Below are 21,935 nucleotides of genomic sequence, written 5' to 3'. Positions count from 1 at the left end.
GATTTTGGGGCCTGTTTTTAAATTGGTCCACATTGAGGTCCAAAGGGTCCAAAATTAAACTTTGTTTGATTTCATCAAAAATTGAATTATCATGGTTCTTTTATATGTGTAATCTTACCGTGTATTGAGATTTTAGATGTTGGCCCCCATTTTCAAATTGGTCCACATTAAGGTCCAAAGGGTCCAAATTTTAACTTTGTTTGATTTCACCTAAAATTGAATTCTTGGGGTTCTTTGATATGCTGAATCTGAACATGTATTTAGATTTTTGATTTTTGGCTCAGTTTTCAATATGGTCCAAATCGGGGTCCAAAATTAAACGTTTGTTTGATTTCAACAAAAATTTAATATATGGGGTTCTTTTACATGCTGAATATAACAGTGTATTTAGATTTTGGACTTTGGGCCACATTATCAAATTGGTCCACATTGAAGTCCAAAGGGTCCAAAATTAAACTTTGTTTGATTTCATCAAAAATTGAATTCTTGGGGTTCTTTTACAGCTGTATCTAACCATGTATTTAGATTTTGGATATTGGACCATAATAGTTTCATGTCCCAATTTAAAATTTTCAAGTTTACCACATTCATTCTGTGTCACAAACCTATGCTGTGTTAAATATGTAATCACAATATAAATTCAGAGCTGTATCAAGCTTGAATGTTGTGTCCATACTTGCCCCAACTATTCAGGGTTAGACCTCTGCGGTTGTATCAAGCTGCACCCTGCAGAGCATTTTATTTTTCATTTTAACTGGATTTTCGAAGGAAAAATAGGTTATTGATTTGGGGATGTACTGCGGGCGGCTGCCAAACAGTGTCCGTTCATTAACATGAAAATGCTTTGTCAAAATCTTTTCAAATTTAGATATGTTTCCTGTGACTAAATGAAGGTCAAGTTCAATTTTCTTGATTTTTAGCTTTTCTGGTTGTTGAATTTAAGCCCTTTTTAGTAGCCAAAAGTGGTACTTATTATGTGATTGGGTTATTTCCCTTTAAACAAAAATGGTTAATTATATATATAAAGTTTGATTACACTAAGTGTTTTTAAATTATTTTCACCTGTTATCAGATAATATAGCATGTGATAAATATCACAGAATTATAATTGGAGTGACAGATTTATTTGAAAATTTTCTGTTTCTTAAGTGTTGATGATTATAAGCTCTGTGCTCTGTAGGACTGTATAAATATAGTTAGAAATTTACTGTTCATTATTAGACATTTTGAAGATAATTACAGATAAGTTTCATAGATTTTTAAAAGACATTGTATTAATGATAAATGACATTTTGGATTTTTCTTTTCTTTTCTTTGGTAAATTGTTTGAAGAATTTTGTGGTAGGTTTGTTTGTTATTCTGTATAAATTATACTATTCTGAATGCTATATATATATATATATATATATTTTTTTTTAAGGAAGTGAACTCCTTTAAAAAACTAAGCTTATATTGTCTATTAATAAACATAATTATATGATTCTAGCAATGTACTTAGATTTTGGATATTGGACCATAATAGGTAAATGTCCAATTTCAAATTTTTCAGTTCTTTGACCATATTCATTTTGTGTCACAAAACCTATTGCTGTGTCAAATATTCAATCACAATCCAAATTCAGAGCTGTTTTAAGCTTAAATGTAGTGTCCATACTTGCTCAACTGTTCAGGGTTCGACCTCTACAGGAAATCCGGTTTGCTGTCACTCTGACAGCCTCTTGTTCAGTATTTTACTGATAAAAGGTATTTTTTTGCATTTAACATGTAGATACAGTGTGGAGTTAAAGTATGTTAGACACCAATTGCTTTGTCAAACCTTATAAAATTGTATGAAATTTTATTTGATGTATTTTACTTATAGATAAGAATCTGCTGTTGAAATTTTTTCCCAGTAATGTGTATTACTGATACTATTTATTTTGCTTTTTTTCTAGTCAAAAGAAAGACTAATTGCAAGTCTAAGAGAAGGCTCAGGAGCGTCAGGGGAATCTGTTGGTGTGTCAAATCTAGAGTATGATTCTGTCAAGCAGGAGAGAGATATGTTTAGGGAAGAATTGCAGCATTCAAAGATGACAGCTGAAAACCTAGGATTAGAGCTGCAGGTTTGAATAAATGAAGACGTGAATATAAATCAGTGAGACAGAGACGCAATGAAAAAAATAAGTAAAAGACATCTAATGGGCAACATGCAGTCTTCAACAATTAACAATAGACAGATGTCTATGCAATATGTCAAGCTCTAACTAATGCAAGGATCTAAAAAAAGATGTGAATGAATTAAACAAAAACTTTCAAAGATCTGCCACATATAGTTGCAAAAGAGTATAATATTTTGGCTTGTCCATCTGCCATCATTTGTCACTTTCCTATCCTTTTATTTCTTTTTATTGTTTATGTCCACTTCAAATATAAAAAGTATAAATGAATGTTGTCTTAGTGTGACCTTTTATGATTTTGAATATCAAACAGATTTGATGCCTTATTTTGTTTACTGCAAGTTAAGTGTAATTATGAAAAACTTGAACTTGTTGCTGGATTAGTGACTATATATTAAACAAGAACTCAGAATTTGGGTGACCTATAAGTGTTTTTATACGACCGGAAAAAATTTTGCGGTCGTATATTGGTATGACTTTGGCGTCGTCGTCGTCGTCCAAAGACACATTGGTTTACGCACTCTAACTTTAGTTTAAGTGAATGGATCTCTATGAAATTTTACCATAAGGTTCAATACCACAAAAGAAAGGTTGGGATTGATTTTAGGGGTTATGGTACCAACAGTTAAGGAATTAGGGGCCAAAAAGGGGCCAAAAATAAGCATTTTTGTACCTTCCAGACATAACTTGTGTGTTAGTGTATGGATCTCTCTGACATTGTACCACAAGGTTCCATATCACACAGGGAATGCTGGGATTGATTTTGGGGGTAATTGCCTCAAAATATTGGGAATTAGGGGCCAAAAAAGGGGCAAAAAACAATCATTTTTCTAGTTTCATGACAATAACTTGTGTGTAAGTGTATAGATCTTTCTGAAATTGTACTACAAGGTTCCATATCACAAAGGGAAAGCTGGAATTGAGTTTGGGGGTAATTGCCTAAAACGTTTAGGAATAAAGGACCAAAAAGGGGGCAAAAATAAGCATTTTTCTAGTTTCCAGACAATAACTTGTGTTCAAGTGTATGGATCTCTCTGAAATTGTACCACAAGGTTCTATATCACACAGGGAATGCTGGGATTGATTTTGGAGGTAATTGCCTCAAAACATTAGGAATTAGGGGCCAAAAAAGGTGCAAAAAACAAGCATTTATTTTAGTTTCAGGACAATAACTTGTGTGTAGGTGTATGGATCTTTCTGAAATTGTACTACAAGGTTCCATATCACAAAGGGAAAGCTGGAATTGAGTTTGGGGGTAATTGCCCAAAACATTTAGGAATAAGGAGCCAAAAAGGGACCAAAAGTAAGCATTTTTGTCGAGCCTTCGACTTTTGTCGAAAAAGCGAGACATAGCGATCCTACATTCCGTCGGCGTCGTCGTCGTCGGCGGCGTCCACAAATATTCACTCTGTGGTTAAAGTTTTTGAAATTTTAATAACTTTCTTGAAATATCCTGGATTTCTACCAAACTTGGACAGAAGCTTGTTTATGATCATAAGATAGTATCCAGAAGTAAATTTTGTTAAAAAAAAATTCCATTTTTTCCGTATTTTACTTATAAATGGACTTAGTTTTTCTGCCAGTTAACATTACATTCACTCTGTGGTTAAAGTTTTTAAAATTTTAATAACTTTCTTGAACTATCCTGGATTTCTACCAAACTTGAAAAGAAGCTTGTTTATGATCATAAGATAGTATCCAGAAGTAAATTTTGTTAAAAAAAAATTCCATTTTTTCCGTATTTTACTTATAAATGGACTTAGTTTTTCTGCCAGTTAACATTACATTCACTCTGTGGTTAAAGTTTTTAAAATTTTAACAACTTTCTTAAAATATTCTGGATTTCTACCAAACTAGGATAGAAGCTTGTTTATGATCAAAAGCTAGTATCTAGAAGGAAATTTGTTAAAATTTTATTCCATTTTTTCCGTATTTTACTTATAAATGGACTTAGTTTTTCTTCCAGTTAACATTACATACAGTCTGCAGTTTTAAGTTTTTAAAACATTTATTAGATTCATAAACTATCCTGGATTTTTACCAAACTTGGACAGAAGCTACTTACAATCAAAAGATAGTATAGAGAGGAATATCTTAATTAAAGTTTTTTCCTAATTTTTGTTGAGCCTGCGATTAACAGCAAAAGTAGGCAAGACACTGGGTTCCGCGGAACCCTTACAAATTTTCTAGTTTCCAGACAATAACTTGTGTTCAAGTGTATGGACCACTCTGAAATTGTACTGCAAGGTACCATACCACAAAGGGAAGGCTGGGATTGATTTTGGGGGTAATTGCTTCCAAATTGTAGGAATTAGGGGCCAAAAAAGGGGCAAAAAACAAGCATTTTTCTAGTTTCAGGACAATAACTTGTGTGTAAGTGTATGGATCTTTATGAAATTGTACTACAAGGTTCCATATCACAAAGGGAAAGCTGGGTTTGATTTTGGGGGTAATTGCCCTAAACGTTTAGGAATTTGGGGCCAAAAAGGGGCCAAAGAACAAGCATTTTTCTAGTTTCCAGACAATAACTTGTGTTCAAGTGTATGGATCTCTCTGAAATTGTACTGCAGGTACCATACCACAAAGGGAAGGCTGGGATTGAGTTTGGGGGTGATGAATCATAAGGGGGTTCAAAAAATTTGGGGGGGGGGATTTTTTTTTCTTTAAAATTTTCCATTTTAAATTGGTTATTTCTGATTTATATATAAAAGCAAATAATAATGATATGGTTTGAATAGGTAAATTAAAAATTTTAAGTTTTTAGACCACATTCATTCTGTGTCAGAAACCTGTGCTGTGTCAAATATTTAATCACAATCCAAATTCAGTGCTGTATCAAGCTTGAGTGTTGTGTCCATACTTGCCCCAACTGTTCAGGATTCGACCTCTGCGGTCGTATCAAGCTGTGCCCAGCGGAGCATTTTATTGCTATTTGTTTGCTAGTTCTAGTATGAAATATTTTTTAGCTGTTTCTAGAAACATCAGATACTGTGATTTAAATACATTTAATATTATAATAGTGTATATCAAAGGTTTCAATGGTAATAAAATTGGTGTATAGTATGGTTGTAAGTTGTCCATGTCTGTCTGGCACAAATTACACAAAAGTATTTATAAAAAAAGGTATTTATGAATTTGAAAACAAGCATGAAAAATGAGATAACTTAGTTGTACAGTTGTAGTGATGAATCTAAATTGCTTACTATTTATATAGAAAAATAATATTTGATAAGTTTGCCAGATTGCCAATGAATCAACTATCCAACACCCAAAAACGAAGAATGTAAGAAACTATAGGTCACCATATAGCCTTCCAAAATGAGCAAAACACATACTGTATAATAAGCTATTACTATTAAAAGGCCAAAATATGACAAAGTGAATCAGTTCAAATGAGAAAACTAGGTGAAGTTTAAAATCACAATATCTAAAACCTGGGTGATCTCAGATGCTCTCAGATGCTCAGGAAGGACATTCAATGTTTTTCAGTCATATTTAATAAAACAACTCCCTAATAATGTACTAACATACAATATAACCAGGATGTGTGATTTTAAAAGAGCTTGGTGCAAACAGTATTCATTTGATTATTGAAAGAAATTAAACTTCATATGTCAAACACGTTTTGAAACAAAACAGGAGTAGCATTATTTCTGGTCCTTTAATATACTGCAACGAACAATTAAGTAATTCCAAAGGCAAGTATTGTACTTGATTTGGAACTTTTTGAGTTGATCAATAAGTTTCAGATGATTTTTATGCCCCCGCCATAGCGGAGGGGGCATTAAGTTTTACCCTTGTCCGTCTGTACGTCCTTACGTCCCAAAATTGGTTTCCGTTCTCTAACTTGAGTTTGCCTCAACCAAATGTTATCAAACTTATACACAATGCTTATTACCACACAACACAGATCAAGTTTGAATTTTGGTGGTGTCACTTTAACCGTTCTAGAGTTATGCCCCTTTATAAATGGAAAAATTGCAAAATTTTTAGTTTCCGTTCTCTAACTTAAGTTTGCCTCAACCATTTGTTATGAAACCTTTACACAATGCTTATTACCACAAAACACAGATAAAGTTTGAATTTTGGTGGTGTCACTTTAACCGTTCTAGAGTTATGCTCCTTTATAAATGGAAAAATTGCAAAATTTTTATTTTCTTCTAAATATCAAGTAATTTTTAAAATTGGAGTTATCTTCCTCTGTCCATGATTATAGTTGAATCAACTACAATCAATGCTTAATACAATGCAATGTTTAATTTTGATTTTCACTGATAAAACGCAGATCAAGTTGAATTTGGATAGTGTCACTTTAACCATTATTGAGTTATGCCCTTTATAAATTGAAAGATTCCAAAATTTTTAGTTTCCATTCTGCAACTTAAGTTTGCCCCAACCAAACATTATGAAACCTATACACAATATTCATTACCACAAAACTAAGATCAAGTATATATTTCTTGTTTCCGTTTTCTTACTTTAGTTTGCCTCAACCAAATGTTATGAAACTTAAACACAAAACTTATTATTACTTAATACAGTTTAAGTACAAAATTTGGTGGCGACACTTTTACCCTTCTTGAGTTATGTCCCTTTATAAACATAAAAATTGCTGAATTTTTCGTTTCCGTTCTCTAATTTTAGTTTGTCTCAACCAAATGTAATAAAACTTATACACAACCGTTCTAGAGTTATGCGTGTTTACAAATAGAAATATTGCTGAATTTTTATACGACCGCAAAAAATTTTTTGGGATCGTATAATGGTATGATGTCGTCGTCGTCCGAAGACACATTGGTTTCCGGACAATAACTTTAGTTTAAGTAAATGGATCTTTATGAAATTTTTTAAGAAGGTTCAATACTACAAAAGGAAGGTTGTGATTGATTTTGGAGATGATGGTCCCAACCGTTTAGGAATTAGTGGCCCAAAAGGGGCCCAAAACAAGCATTTTTCTAGTTTCAGGATAATAACTTGAGTATAGTTATTTCGATTGCTCTGAAATTGTACCACAATGTTTAATACCACTAGTAGAAGGTTGGGATTCATTTTAGGGGTTATGGGGCCAACAGTTTAGGAATTAAGAGCCAAAAACAAGCATTTTTCTTGTTTCCAGACAATAACTTGTGTGTAAGTGTATGGATCTCTCTGACATTGTACCACAAGGTTCCTTATAACAAAGGGAAGGCTGTGATTGAGTTTGGGGTTAATTGCCCCAAACATGTAGGAATTAGGGGCCAAAAAAGGGCCAAAAACAAGCATTTATCTAGTTTCCAGACAATAACTTGTGTTTAAGTGTATGGATCTCTCTCAAATTGTACTACAATGTTCCATACTACAAAGGAAAGGCTGGGATTGAGTTTTGGGGTTATTGCTCAAAGGGGGGTTTCAAAAAGTTGGGGGGGGGGGGATTTTTTTTTCCAATTTTTTTAAGGGATTCATATTTTTTTTTCAAAATTTTTCAAATTTCAAATTTTTGAAAAGTTTCAAGAAGAAATCTTCAATTGCACAGTCATATGACATCATATGTGTCCACATTTATTTAATTTTAGCCATGACTATTTCTATTTTAATACTTTTATGATGTATTTAAATGGGCTTTTATGGTTAAAAAAAAAGCATTTTTCTAGTTTCCAGACAGTAACTTGTGATCTCTCTAAAATTGTACTACAAGGTTCCATACTACAAAGGAAAGACTGCAATTGAGTTTGATGGTTAATGCTAAAAGGGGGATTCAAAAAGTTTGGGGGGAAGGGGGGGGGGGGGTTACCATTTTTTTTTTAAAAGGATTCATATTTTTTTTTCAAAATTTTCAAAAAGTTTCAAGAAGAAATCTTCAATTGCACAGTATTGCGCATTAGATTTGTAAGATCTTTGACCACATTTATTTTGTGTCAGAAACCTATATTATGTCAAAAATTTGATCACAATTCAAATTCAGATAGTATCAAGCTTGAGTATTGTTTCCAAATTTGCCCCAACTGTTCAGGGTTCGACCACTGCAGTTGTATCAGGCTGCGCTCAGCGAAGCATTTTATTTTTTGATGAAGTGAACTCCTTTAATTAGATGATAATCTATTTTTATTAAAGGATATATTTCATTACATTATATTGTGTAGATAAAGTTGTTGACATTGATAGATAAGTTGCAGATCTATATTAGTTTGTGACAAATGAAAGAAAAAAAAAATTGAACTATTAATTATATTTGATTATAATTTGAAAATAGATATACATTGTGTAACATCATATATAATTTAAGAAAATAGTGGTTAATTCATACATACCTGCCAACCTCTGAAACCTTCAAAGAGGGAGATCTCATGACAGCTGAGGGGGAGATTTTGCGAGAACGACATTTTCAAGTTAAATATATGACCTGTTTACGTATTCATCTACAAAACACCAATAAGAGTTAATAAATAAACTGTATTTTTTCAATTCATGGTTATAATCTATACATAATGTTTTTTTTTTTTTTTGTATGATAACATAAATTTATGTTAGCGATTCTTGTAGTGATATCATCTACTCAGTAAGTTTCTTTAAGTTCACACATGTAAGAGTCTTCTCCCCTTGTCAAAATGGCGGACCATTAAGGACATAAATTGGAAGGACCATCACCGTTATGTTTATTTTCAATATTCACCGATTTCCAACCGCACGATTTTGTAAGACTTTTTTAATGTTAAAGTGCTATGATAATCTCATATGATATTCAAAAAAATCAGTTCTGTTGCAATTTGTTTAGATTGAATGTGTAGACGAACTAGACTATGAAACTTACTTGTTAGATAAGAGATAATTTTGTGTAAAAAATGTTGTTAAGGTAACAGGTACATAAATGGGCAATCTCATGGAATTTTATGAAATTTTGCATGCAATTTGAGCATCTGTAACTGCATATAAATATCGAAAAAGTATATATGTAACTTTTATACTTTCGGATATATAGCAAATTGAATATTCTATAGAAAGAAGTACAAATGTATAGGATGCACGGAAATATAAAAAAAAAAAAAAATTGAATAATTTGACTTTAAATTGCCTTTTCTCAAAAACGTGTCCTATGAATTTTCTTTAAAATTGATATGTTATTGCCACTAAAATTTACGTTTTATTGATGTGAAATTTATAGGGGGTCACTGAATTCAGTTTTGCTGTATAAATTATTCAAGTGTGTCTGTAATATCTAAAAACATTGAAAATATGATTTCTAGTCACGACGTCACGATTATTTTTGCCTTTTCAGCAATTTTTCCAGGCTGTACAGAAGATTCAACAATTCAAACTCAAAAAACGAATTCGGTGACCCCCTATAAATTTTATATTAATAAAATGGAAATTTCAGTAACAATAACATCATTTTTAAAGAAAATTCATAAGACAGGATCAAGAAATGTTAATTTAAAATCAAAAATCAAAATTGCTGTACTTTTTTACGATATTTACGTGTATTCTATACATTTGTACTACTATTTTCTGGATATTTTAATTGCTATATATCAGAAAATATAAAGTTTATATATATAATTTGTTCGATGTTCATGTGCAGTTCCTCATGCTCTAATTATATGCAAAATTTCATAAAATTCTGCGAGATCATCCATTTACGTACCTGTTACCTTAATGTGATATGAAATATATGATAATGAAACACAAACAGTCAGGTAACAGTTAAAGATGTTGAATATGATGGAAGAAGCCAAAATATCAGCTTCCCCAACCAGATTGATGTTCTGATATTTGTTTTTCCAGATATATAGCTTAATTCATTCTAAATGCACATTACATTGTTAAATATTTATAAGTTTTATATAATTAGGAAATAGAGAGCCAGTTACAACAAGATAATGATTCTGCTAATGAACAGATAAAGTCAATGGAAGAGAATTTGCAGGAAGAAAAAAGAATACGGCTAGATTTTGAACAGGAGATTCTCAATCAAAAGCAGGTGAGATAGACGCAAAAAAATATCCACAATTTAGTTTCAAATGACCATTGAAATTCCTATTATATAGACTTATAACTCAAAAAGTATTTGCTTCATATCATAACACTGTTGATAACAAAGCTATTGAGTTGAGTTTGACAATGAATACATTACAATTCAAAAATAGGCCATATAGATGTAGATTCTAGCACTACCTTGATAGTGATACAATATTTCTTTTCCCCATAGACAGTTGAATTTTCAAATTATAAATGCAAGGCTTGTTGAGCTTTTAAAATAGTTAAATTTTAACTATCTAGAGTGGAGAAATGTCATATAGCATGAGATTCTGTGGTTGATTCTGTTTCTCTGACGTTTTTTTAGTCCCCTACCTACGAAGTTGAAGGGGACTTTAGGTTTGCACTCCGTCTGTCTGTCTGTCAATCCGTCAGTCCGGCAAATCAGTTTTCTGTATTTTTTTTCTTCATGCTTGAAGATATTGATTTGATATTTGTTATATTGTTTTATCATGACAAGTTACAGATCAAGTTCAAATTTTGTTCCGGTCTGATGATTTTGTGCAGAGTTATGGTCTGTGGACTTAGAAAATTCACTCAAATAATCAGTTTTCCGCACTTTTTTTCGTCATGCTTGAAGATATTGATTTGATCATTGGTGTATAGTTTTTTATCATGACAAGTTACAGATCAAGTTCGAATTTTGTTCCGGTCTGATGATTTTGTGCAGAGTTATGGTCCTTGGACTTAGAAAATTTACTCAAATAATCAGTTTTCCACACTTTTTTTCGTCATGCTTGAAGATATTGACTTGATATTTGTTATATAGTTTACAGCATGACAAGTTATAGATCAAGTTAGCATTTTGTTCCAGTACAATGAATTTTTAATCGGTAGGGGACTATGTATTGCCATGCAATACTCTCAGAATGCTTGTAAGATTATATGTTGGCAAACTTATATTTCTTTTCAATGATCTTCAAAAAGATGTGTTTTTTCTAGAAAAAAGTTAAATCACAAAAATACTGAACTCTGAGGAAAATTCAAAACGGAAAGTGCCTAATCAAATGGCAAAATCAAAAGCACAAACACATCAAATGAATGGACAACAACTGTCATATTCCTGACTTGGAACAGGCATTTTCTTATGTAGAAAATGGTGGATTGAACCTCGTTTTATAGCACTAAACCTCTCACTTGATGATGTTTTCAGGCATGGTAGCCTTTTTTTCTTGACTCACAATAACAAATTTAGAGAAAAATTGGATGTCATAACTGAATTTTTACTAATAAAAAAACTGAAACCAAACAAACCACACCTTCATGACCTTGATTATGAAAAAATAATCACTGGGTCAATGAAAGAATAAATGAGCCAAGAATTAGGGAACATTGAACTAAATTAAACAGTTTTTCAAAAGGTCTGTCAAAGATTCGAATGTACCTACACATAAAATCAACTTACGCTTAATCGTTTGGATGTTTATAGTTAATTCTTTAGTCTGGGAGAATATGATGTATTATGTCATCTTAAAATGAATGTGTTTTAGTCTTGACAGCAAGATCATCTAAAACTCACTGTAGTTGTGTTGTTACCTCCCTTAAAAAGAAAAATTGCTACCAGCAATGTGTCCATACCGACACATCTTGTTCATAAAATATTACACTAGTAAACCATGCAATCAAAACCCTTATGAGACTGCCTTGATCGTTATCAATTTTCAAGACTTTATCACTACTTGTGAAATAAAATACCAGTGATTTTGGGGGTAATTGCCTCAACATAAGGAATAAGGGGCCAAAAAAGGGGTAAAAACAATGACAATAACTTGTGTGTAAGTGTATGGATCTTTCTGAAATTGTACTACAAGGTACCATATCACAAAGGGAAAGCTGGAATTGAGTTTGGGTGTAATTGCCCAAAACGTTTAAGGAATAAGGGGCCTAAAAGGGACCAAAAATAAGCATTTTTCTAGTTTCCAGCCAATAACTTGTGTTCAAGTGTATGGATCTCTCTGAAATTGTACTGCAAGGTACCATACCACAAAGGGAAGGCTGGGATTGAGTTTGGGGATGACGAATCAAAAGGGGGTTCAAAAAATTTGTGGGGGAGGGATTTTTTTTTCCTTTTTTATACGACCGCAAAAAAATTTTTGTGGTCGTATATTGGTATGACGTTGGCGTCGTCGTCGTCGTCTGGCGTCGTCCGGCGTCGTCCGAAGACACATTGGTTTTCGCACTCTTACTTTAATTTAAGTGAATGGATCTCTATGAAATTTTACCACAAGGTTCAATACCACAAAAGGAAGGTTGGGATTGATTTTGGGGGTTATGGTACCAACAGTAAAGGGATTAGGGGCCAAAAATAAGCATTTTTGTAACTTCCAGATATAACTTGTGTGTAAGTGTATGGATCTCTCTGACATTGTACCACAAGGTTCCATATCACAAAAGGAATGCTGGGATTGATTTTGGGGGTAATTGCCTCAAAATTTTAGAAATTAGGGGCCAAAAAAGGGGCAATAAACAAGCATTTTTTTAGTTTCATGACAATAACTTGTGTGTAAGTGTATGGATCTTTCTGAAATTGTACTACAAGGTTCCATATCACAAAGGGAAAACTGGAATTGAGTTTGGGGGTAATTGCCGAAACGTTTAGGAATTGGGGGCCAAAAAGGGGCCAAAAATAAGCATTTTTCTAGTTTCCAGACAATAACTTGTGTTCAAGTGTATGGATCTCTCTGAAATTGTACTGCAAGGTACAATACCACAAAGGGAAGGCTGGGATTGATGATTGGGGTAATTGCCTCAATATTTTAGGAATTAGGGGCCAAAAAGGGGCAAAAAACAAGCATTTTTCTAGTGTCAGGACAATAACTTGTGTGTACGTGTATGGATCTTTCTGAAATTGTACTACAAGGTGCCATATCACAAAGGGAAAGCTGGGTTTGAGTTTGGGGGTAATTGCCCTAAACGTTTAGGAATTTGGGACCAAAAAGGGGCCAAAAAACACATTTTTCTAGTTTCCAGACAATAACTTGTGTTCAAGTGTATGGATCTCTCTGAAATTGTACTGCAAGGTACCATACCACAAAGGGAAGGCTGGGATTGAGTTTGGGGGTGATGAATCATAAGGGGGTTCAAAAAATTTTGGATGGGGGGATTTTTTTTTTTTTCCTTTTTTTTCTTTTTTTCCTTTTTTTTTTCTTTTAAAATTTTCCATTTTAAGTTGGTTATTTCTGATTTATATTTAAAAAGCAAATAATAATGATATGGTAGGAGATACACACCAAATAGGATGTGTAAATTATTATATAATAAGTATTGTGCAATAGCAAGAAATTTTCAATTGCACAGTATTGCACAATAGCAAGAAATCTTCAATTGCACAGTATTGCGCAATAGCAAGAAATCTTCAATTGCACAGTATTGCGCAATAGCAAGAAATATCCAATAGCACAATATTGCGCAATAGCAAGAAATTGTCAATTGTACAGTATTGCGCAATAGCAAGAAATATTTAATTGCACAGTATTGTGCAAAAGAAGATACTTCGTATAAATTGCTTATTTCTTGACCAATTTCAATGGGGTTTTATTCTTGAATTCTTGGGGTTCTTTAATATGCTGAATCTAACCGTGTATTTAGTTTTTGGATTTTGGGCCCTGTTTTTTAATTGGTCCACATTGAGGTCCAAAGGGTCCAAAATTAAAAATTCTTTGATTTCATCATAAATTGAATTATTGGGGTTCTTTGATATGCCGAATCTAACCGTGTATTTAGATTCTTAATTTTTGGTTCCGTTTTCAAATTAGTCTACATTAAGGTCCAAAGGGTCCAAAATTAAACTTAGTTTGATTTTAACAAAAATTGAATTCTTAGGGTTCTTTGATATGCTGAATCTAAACATGTATTTAGATTTTTGATTATGGGCCCAGTTTTCAAGTTGGTCCAAATCGGGGTCCAAAATTAAACTTTGTTTGATTTCAACAAAAATTGAATATATGGGGTTCTTTGATATGCTGAAACTTACCATGTATTTAGATTTTTGATTTTTGGGCCCCGTTATCAACTTTGTCCACATTGAGGTCAAAAGGGTCCAAAATTAAACTTTGTTTGATTTCATCAAAAATTGAATTCTTGGGGTTCTTTGATATGTTGAATCTAACCATGTATTTAGATTTTGGATATTGGACCATAATAGGTGAATGTCCAATTTAAAATTTTTAAGTTCTTAGACCACATTCATTCTGTGTCAGAAACCTATGCTGTGTCAAATATTTAATCACAATCCAAATGCAAAGCTGTATCAAGCTTGAATGTTGTGTCCATACTTGCCCCAACTGTTCAGGGTTCGACCTCTGCGGTCGTATCAAGCTACGCCCTGCGGAGCATTTTATTTTATTTTTTTTCCTTTTTTTCCTTTTTTCATTTTCTTTAAAATTTTCCATTTTAAGTTGGTTATTTTTGATTTATATATATAAAAGCAAATAATATTGATATGGTTTGATTTCATCAAAAATTGAAATATTGGGGTTCTTTGATATGCTGAATCTAACCGTGTATTTAGATTCTTAATTTTTGGTCCCGTTTTCAAATTGGTCTACATCAAGGTCGAAAGGGTCCAAAATTAAACTTAATTTGATTTTAACAAAAATTGAATTCTTGGGGTTCTTTGATATGCTGAATCTAACCGTATATGTATTTAGATTTTGGATATTGGACCATAATAGGTAAATTAAAAAATTTAAGTTCTTAGACTACATTCATTCTGTGTCAGAAACCTATGCTGTGTCAAATATTTAATTACAATCCAAATTCAGAGCTGTATCAAGCTTGAATGTTGTGTCCATACTTGCCCCAACTGTTCAGGGTTCGACCTCTGTGGTCGTACCAAGCTGCGCCAAGCGGAGCATTTTATTATACGACCGGAAAAAAATTTTTGTGGTCGTATATTGGTATGATGTTGGCGTCGTCGTCGTCGCCATCCGAAGACACATTATTTTTTGCACTCTTACTTTAGTTTATTTGAATGGATCTCAATGAAATTTTACCATAAGGTTCAATACCACAAAAGGAAGGTGGGGATTGATTTTGGGGGTTATGGTACCCACAGTTAAGGAATTAGGGGCCAAAAATAAGCATTTTTGTAACTTCCAGACATAACTTGTGTGTAAGTGTATGGATTTCTCTGAAATTGTACCACAAGGTTCCATATCACAACGGGAATGCTGGGATTGATTTTGGGGGTAATTGCCTTCAAATTTTAGGAATTAGGGGCCAAAAAGGGGCAAAAAACAAGCATTTTTCTAGTTTCATGACAATAACTTGTGTGTAAGTGTATGGATCTCTCTGACATTGTATCACAAGGTTCCATATCACAAAGGGAATTATGGGATTGATTTTGGGGGTAATTGCCTCCAAAATTTAGGAATTAGGGGCCAAAAAGGGGCAAAAAACAAGCATTTTTTCTTGTTTCATGACAATAACTTGTGTGTTAGTGTATGGATCTTTATGAAATTGTACTTAACAAGGTTCCATATCACAAAGGGAAAGCTGGAATTGATTTTGGGGGTTATTGCCCAAAAAGTTTAGGAATAAGGGGCCAAAAAGGGTAAAAAAATAAGCATTTTTCTAGTTTCCAGACAATAACTTGTGTTCAAGTGTATGGATCTCTCTGAAATTGTACTACAAGGTACCATACCACAAAGGGAAGGCTGGGATTGATTTTGGTGGTAATTCCCTCAAAATTTTAGTAATTAGGGGCCATAAAATGGCAAAAAAACAAGCATTTTTAGCTCACCTGGCCCGAAGGGCCAAGTGAGCTTTTCTCATCACTTGGCGTCCGTCGTCCGTCGTCGTCGTCGTTGTTAACTTTTTACATTTTGAACTTCTTCTAGAGAACCACTGAATGGAATGAAACCAAACATGGCATGAATGTTCTTTATGAGGTGCTGATCAAGTGTTGTTACTTTGAAGCCCATCCATCATCCAAGATGGCCGCCAGCGGGGGACTTAGTTTAACATAGGACCCTATGGGAAATACATACAAATGTCTTCTTTTAGAGAACCACTGAATGGATTGAAACCAAACATGGCATGAATGTTCCTTATGAGGAGCTGACCGAGTGTTGTTACTTTGAAGCTGATCCATAATCCAAGATGGCTGTCAGCGGGGGACTTAGTTTAACATAGGACCCTATGGGAAATACATACAAATGTCTTCTTTTAGAGAACCACTAAATGGAATGAAACCAAACATGGCATGAATGTTTCTTATGAGGTGCTGACCGAGTGTTGTTACTTTGAAGCCGATCCATAATCCAAGATGGTCGCCAGCAGGGGACTTAGTTTAACATGGGACCCTATGAGAAATACATACAAATGTCTTCTTTTAGAGAACCACTGAATGGAATGAAACCAAACATAGCATGAATGTTCCTTATGAGATGCTGACCAAGTGTTGTTACTATGAAGCCGATCCATAATCCAAGATGGCCGCCAGCGGGGGACTTAGTTTAACATAGGACCCTATGGGAAATACATACAAATGTCTTCTTTTAGAGAACCACTGAATGCAATGAAACCAAACATGGCATGAATGTTCTTTATGAGGTGCTGACCAAGTGTTGTTACTATGAAGCCGATCCATAATCTAAGATGGCCGCCAGCGGAGGACTTAGTTTAACATAGGACCCTATGAGAAATACATACAAATGTTTTCTTTTAGAGAACCACTGAATGGAATGAAACCAAACATGGCATGAATGTTCCTGATGAGATGCTGACCGAGTGTTGTTACTTTGAAGCCGATCCATATTCCAAGATGGCCGCCAGCGGGGGACTTAGTTTAACATAGGACCCTATGGGAAATACATACAAACGTCTTCTTTTAGAGAACCACTGAATGGAATGAAACCAAACATGGCGTGAATGTTCCTTATGTGGTGCTGACCAAGTGTTGTTACTTTGAAGCTGATACATCATCCAAGACGGCCGCCAGCGGGGGACTTAGTTTAACATAGGACCCTATGGGAAATACATACAAATGTCTTCTTTTAGAGAACCACTGAATGCAATGAAACCAAACATGGCATGAATGTTCTTTATGAGGTGCTGACTAAGTGTTGTTACTATGAAGCCGATCCATAATCTAAGATGGGCGCCAGCGGAGGACTTAGTTTAACATAGGACCCTATGAGAAATACATAGAAATGTTTTCTTTTAGAGAACCACTGAATGGAATTAAACCAAACATGGCATGAATGTTCCTTATGAGGTGCTGACCAAGTGTTGTTACTTTGAAGCCGATCCATCATCCAAGATGGCCGTCAGCGGGGGACTTAGTTTAACATAGGACCCTATGGGAAATACATACAAATGTCTTCTTTTAGAGAACCACTGAATGGATTGAAACCAAACATGGCATGAATGTTCCTTATGCGGAGCTGACCGAGTGTTGTTACTTTGAAGCTGATCCATAATCCAAGATGGCTGTCAGCGGGGGACTTAGTTTAACATAGGACCCTATGGGAAATACATACAAATGTCTTCTTTTAGAGAACCACTAAATGGAATGAAACCAAACATGGCATGAATGTTTCTTATGAGGTGCTGACCGAGTGTTGTTACTTTGAAGCCGATCCATAATCCAAGATGGTCGCCAGCAGGGGACTTAGTTTAACATGGGACCCTATGAGAAATACATACAAATGTCTTCTTTTAGAGAACCACTGAATGGAATGAAACCAAACATAGCATGAATGTTCCTTATGAGATGCTGACCAAGTGTTGTTACTATGAAGCCGATCCATAATCCAAGATGGCCGCCAGCGGGGGACTTAGTTTAACATAGGACCCTATGGGAAATACATACAAATGTCTTCTTTTAGAGAACCACTGAATGCAATGAAACCAAACATGGCATGAATGTTCTTTATGAGGTGCTGACCAAGTGTTGTTACTATGAAGCCGATTCATAATCTAAGATGGCCGCCAGCGGAGGACTTAGTTTAACATAGGACCCTATGAGAAATACATACAAATGTTTTCTTTTAGAGAACCACTGAATGGAATGAAACCAAACATGGCATGAATGTTCCTGATGAGATGCTGACCGAGTGTTGTTACTTTGAAGCCGATCCATAATCCAAGATGGCCGCCAGCGGGGGACTTAGTTTAACATAGGACCCTATGGGAAATACATACAAACGTCTTCTTTTAGAGAACCACTGAATGGAATGAAACCAAACATGGCGTGAATGTTCCTTATGAGGTGCTGACCAAGTGTTGTTACTTTGAAGCTGATACATCATCCAAGACGGCCGCCAGCGGGGGACTTAGTTTAACATAGGACCCTATGGGAAATACATACAAATGTCTTCTTTTAGAGAACCACTGAATGCAATGAAACCAAACATGGCATGAATGTTCTTTATGAGGTGCTGACTAAGTGTTGTTACTATGAAGCCGATCCATAATCTAAGATGGGCGCCAGCGGAGGACTTAGTTTAACATAGGACCCTATGAGAAATACATAGAAATGTTTTCTTTTAGAGAACCACTGAATGGAATTAAACCAAACATGGCATGAATGTTCCTTATGAGGTGCTGACCAAGTGTTGTTACTTTGAAGCCGATCCATCATCCAAGATGGCCGTCAGCGGGGGACTTAGTTTAACATAGGACCCTATGGGAAATACATACAAATGTCTTCTTTTAGAGAACCACTGAATGGAATGAAACCAAACATGGCATGAATGTTCCTTATTAGGTGTTGACCAAGTGTTGTTACTATGAAGCCGATCCATAATCCAAGATGGCCTCCAGCGGGGGACTTAGTTTAACATAGGACCGTATGGGAAATACATACAAATGTCTTCTTTTAGAGAACCACTAAATGGAATGAAACCAAACATGGCATGAATGTTTCTTATGAGGTGCTGACCAAGTGTTGTTAATTTGAAGCCGATCCATAATCCAAGATGGCCTCCAGCAGGAGACTTAGTTTAACATGGGACCCTATGAGAAATACATACAAATGTCTTCTTTTAAAGACCCACTGAATGGAATGAAACCAAACATGGCATGAATGTTCCTTATGAGATGCTAAGCGAGTATTGTTACTTTGAAGCCAATCATAATCTAAGATGGCTGCCAGCGAAGAACTTAGTTTAACATAGGACCCTATGGGAAATACATACAAACGTCTTCTTTTAGAGAACCACTGAATGGAATGAAACCAAACATGGCATGAATGTTCCTTATGAGGTGCTGACCAAGTGTTATTACTATGAAGCCGATCCATAATCCAAGATGGCCGCCAGCAGGGGACTTAGTTTAACATAGGACCCTATGGGAAATACATACAAATGTCTTCTTTTAGAGAACCACTGAATGGAATTAAACCAAACATGACATGAATGTTCCTTATGAGGTGCTGACCAAGTGTTGTTACTTTGATGCTGATCCATTATCCAAGATGGCCGCCAGCGGGGGACTTAGTTTAACATAGGACCCTATTGGAAATACATACAAATGTCTTTTTTAAGAGAACCACTGAATGTAATGAAACCAAACATGGCATGAATGTTCTTTATGAGGTGCTGACCAAGTGTTGTTACTATGAAGCCGATCCATAATCTAAGATGGCCGCCAGCGGAGGACTTAGTTTAACATAGGACCCTATGAGAAATACATACAAATGTTTTCTTTTAGAGAACCATTGAATGGAATGAAACCAAACATGGCATGCATGTTCCTTTTGAGGTGCTAACCAAGTGTTGTTAATTTGAAGCTGATCCTTCATCCACGATGGCCGCCAGATGGGGACAATGTTTAACAAAGGACCCTATGGACAATACATACAAATGTCTTCTTTTAGAGAACCACATACTGAATGGATTGAAACCAAACATGGCATGAATGTTCCTTATGAGGTGCTGACTAAGTTTTGTTACTTTGAAGCTGATCCTTCATCCATGATGGCTGCCAATGGGGGGACTTCCTTTAACATAAGACCCTATGGGAAATACATACAAATGCTTCTTCTAGAGGTGCACTGAATGGAATGAAACCAAAACATGGCATAAATGTTTCTTATGAGGTACTGATGAAGTGTTGCTACTTTGTTGCCGATTTACTTTTCAAGATGGCCACCAGGATTTCTTATTAAATTACAGGACCAATATTAAACCAAATTTGGCCTCACTCATTATTAGGGTATCTGTTATGATTTTAATCTATTTTTACATGATTTCCAAAACCAAAGTAGAATCAGGTGAGCGACACAGGCTCTTGAGAGCCTCTAGTTCTAGTTTCAGGACAATAACTTGTGTGTAAGTGTATGGATCTTTATGAAATTGTACTGCAAGGTTCCATATCACAAAGGAAAAGCTGGGTTTGAGTTTGGGGGTAATTGCCCTAAATGTTTAGGAATTTGGGGCCAAAAAGGGGCCAAAAAAACAAGCATTTTTCTAGTTTCCAGACAATAGCTTGTGTTCAAGTGTATGGATCTCTCTGAAATTGTACTGCAAGGTACCATACCACAAAGGGAAAGCTGGGATTGAGTTTGGGGGTGATGAATCATAAGGGGGTTCAAAAAATTGGGGGGGATTTTTTTTTCCTTTTTTTTCTTTAAAATTTTCCATTTTAAATTGGTTATTTCTGATTTATATATAAAAGCAAATAATAATGATATGGTTTGAATAGGTAAATTAAAATTTTTAAAGTTCTTAGACCACTTTCATTCTGTGTGAGAAACCTATGCTGTGTCAAATATTTAATTACAATCCAAATTCAGTGCTGTATCAAGCTTGAATGTTGTGTCCATACTTGCCCCAACTGTTCAGGGTTCGACCTCTGCGGTCGTATCAAGCTGCGCCCCAGCGGAGCATTTTATTAGATATTCAAATTACAAAATGATGACCATACTTGTCAAGAAAATTAGATTAATTGTGCATGGTGCATGAATTTATCAGATCTGAAAATATCAATGATGTCATTGTTTAAGTAATATATAAAACAGGAGTAATAAACTACAATTATGGACAAAAGAAGATACCTCCAATTTATATGTAATATTGCCTCCCAATGCTTAATACAATGCAATGTATAATATAAAAATAGGAAGATGTTGTATGATTGCCAATGAGACAACTCTCCACCAGAGACCAAATGACATAGAAGTTAACAACTAAAAGTCACCGTTTAATGTTTAGTTTCAACTGCAAAATCTATACAATCTTTACCCTTCAGTGCTCAAAAACACTTTGATTATTTAAATTTTGTTGGCTTTGAACTAGCTTTCAGTAACTGCTAGTACTCTTAGATTGGAACTTTGTGTTTTTTTGTCCCTTCCGCTAGGCGAAGGAGGTTTACCCTTGTTTGTCTATGTATGACCGTCGCAAAATTGTGTTCTGTTCTTACTTTAGTTTGCCTTAACCAAATGTTATGAAACTTATACATAATGCTTATTACCACCAGACACAAAACAAATTCAAATTTTGGTGGCCTCACTTTCACCGTTTTGATTTATGTCCCTTTATAAATTGAAAAATTGCTGAATTTGCCGTTTCCTGTTCTTTAGTTACCCCATTACTGTTTATTATTGAACAATAAGAACCCCAGAGCAATCTCTAATGACACCATATAGAAACAAATGTCATTAAGCTTCAAAGAAAACAAAACATCAATAGGTTTAGATTAGTTTATTGACTCTTGCATATTTACAAGCAGAGGCATCTGTAGTTTAAACATATTTTATTGTTCAAAAAGGACAAACGGATTAGACACAAGTTTTTCAACTTATTAACGTCTTCTCCAAAAAAA

The 21,935-nt window shown here is 34.5% G+C and overlaps 1 protein-coding gene across 2 annotated transcripts in view; it reads left to right on the top strand.

Annotated features, from left to right (window-relative positions):
- Positions 1–21,935, top strand: part of LOC127698938 (golgin subfamily A member 5-like) — a 324,899-nt gene that overhangs the window by 192,750 nt on the left and 110,214 nt on the right. For both annotated transcript variants that reach the window (XM_052202700.1, XM_052202699.1), the window contains exons 8-9: positions 1,935–2,102; positions 9,982–10,110. In XM_052202700.1, coding sequence (XP_052058660.1) covers positions 1,935–2,102; positions 9,982–10,110 — 297 coding nt within the window. The remainder of the gene's footprint in view (positions 1–1,934; positions 2,103–9,981; positions 10,111–21,935) is intronic.

This window comes from Mytilus californianus, unplaced genomic scaffold (assembly GCF_021869535.1).
Source record: "Mytilus californianus isolate M0D057914Y unplaced genomic scaffold, xbMytCali1.0.p SCAF_4, whole genome shotgun sequence".
NCBI lineage: Eukaryota > Metazoa > Mollusca > Bivalvia > Mytilida > Mytilidae > Mytilus > Mytilus californianus.
Note: the sequence above shows the minus strand (reverse complement) of the source record. Positions and strands in the feature narration are given on the sequence as shown.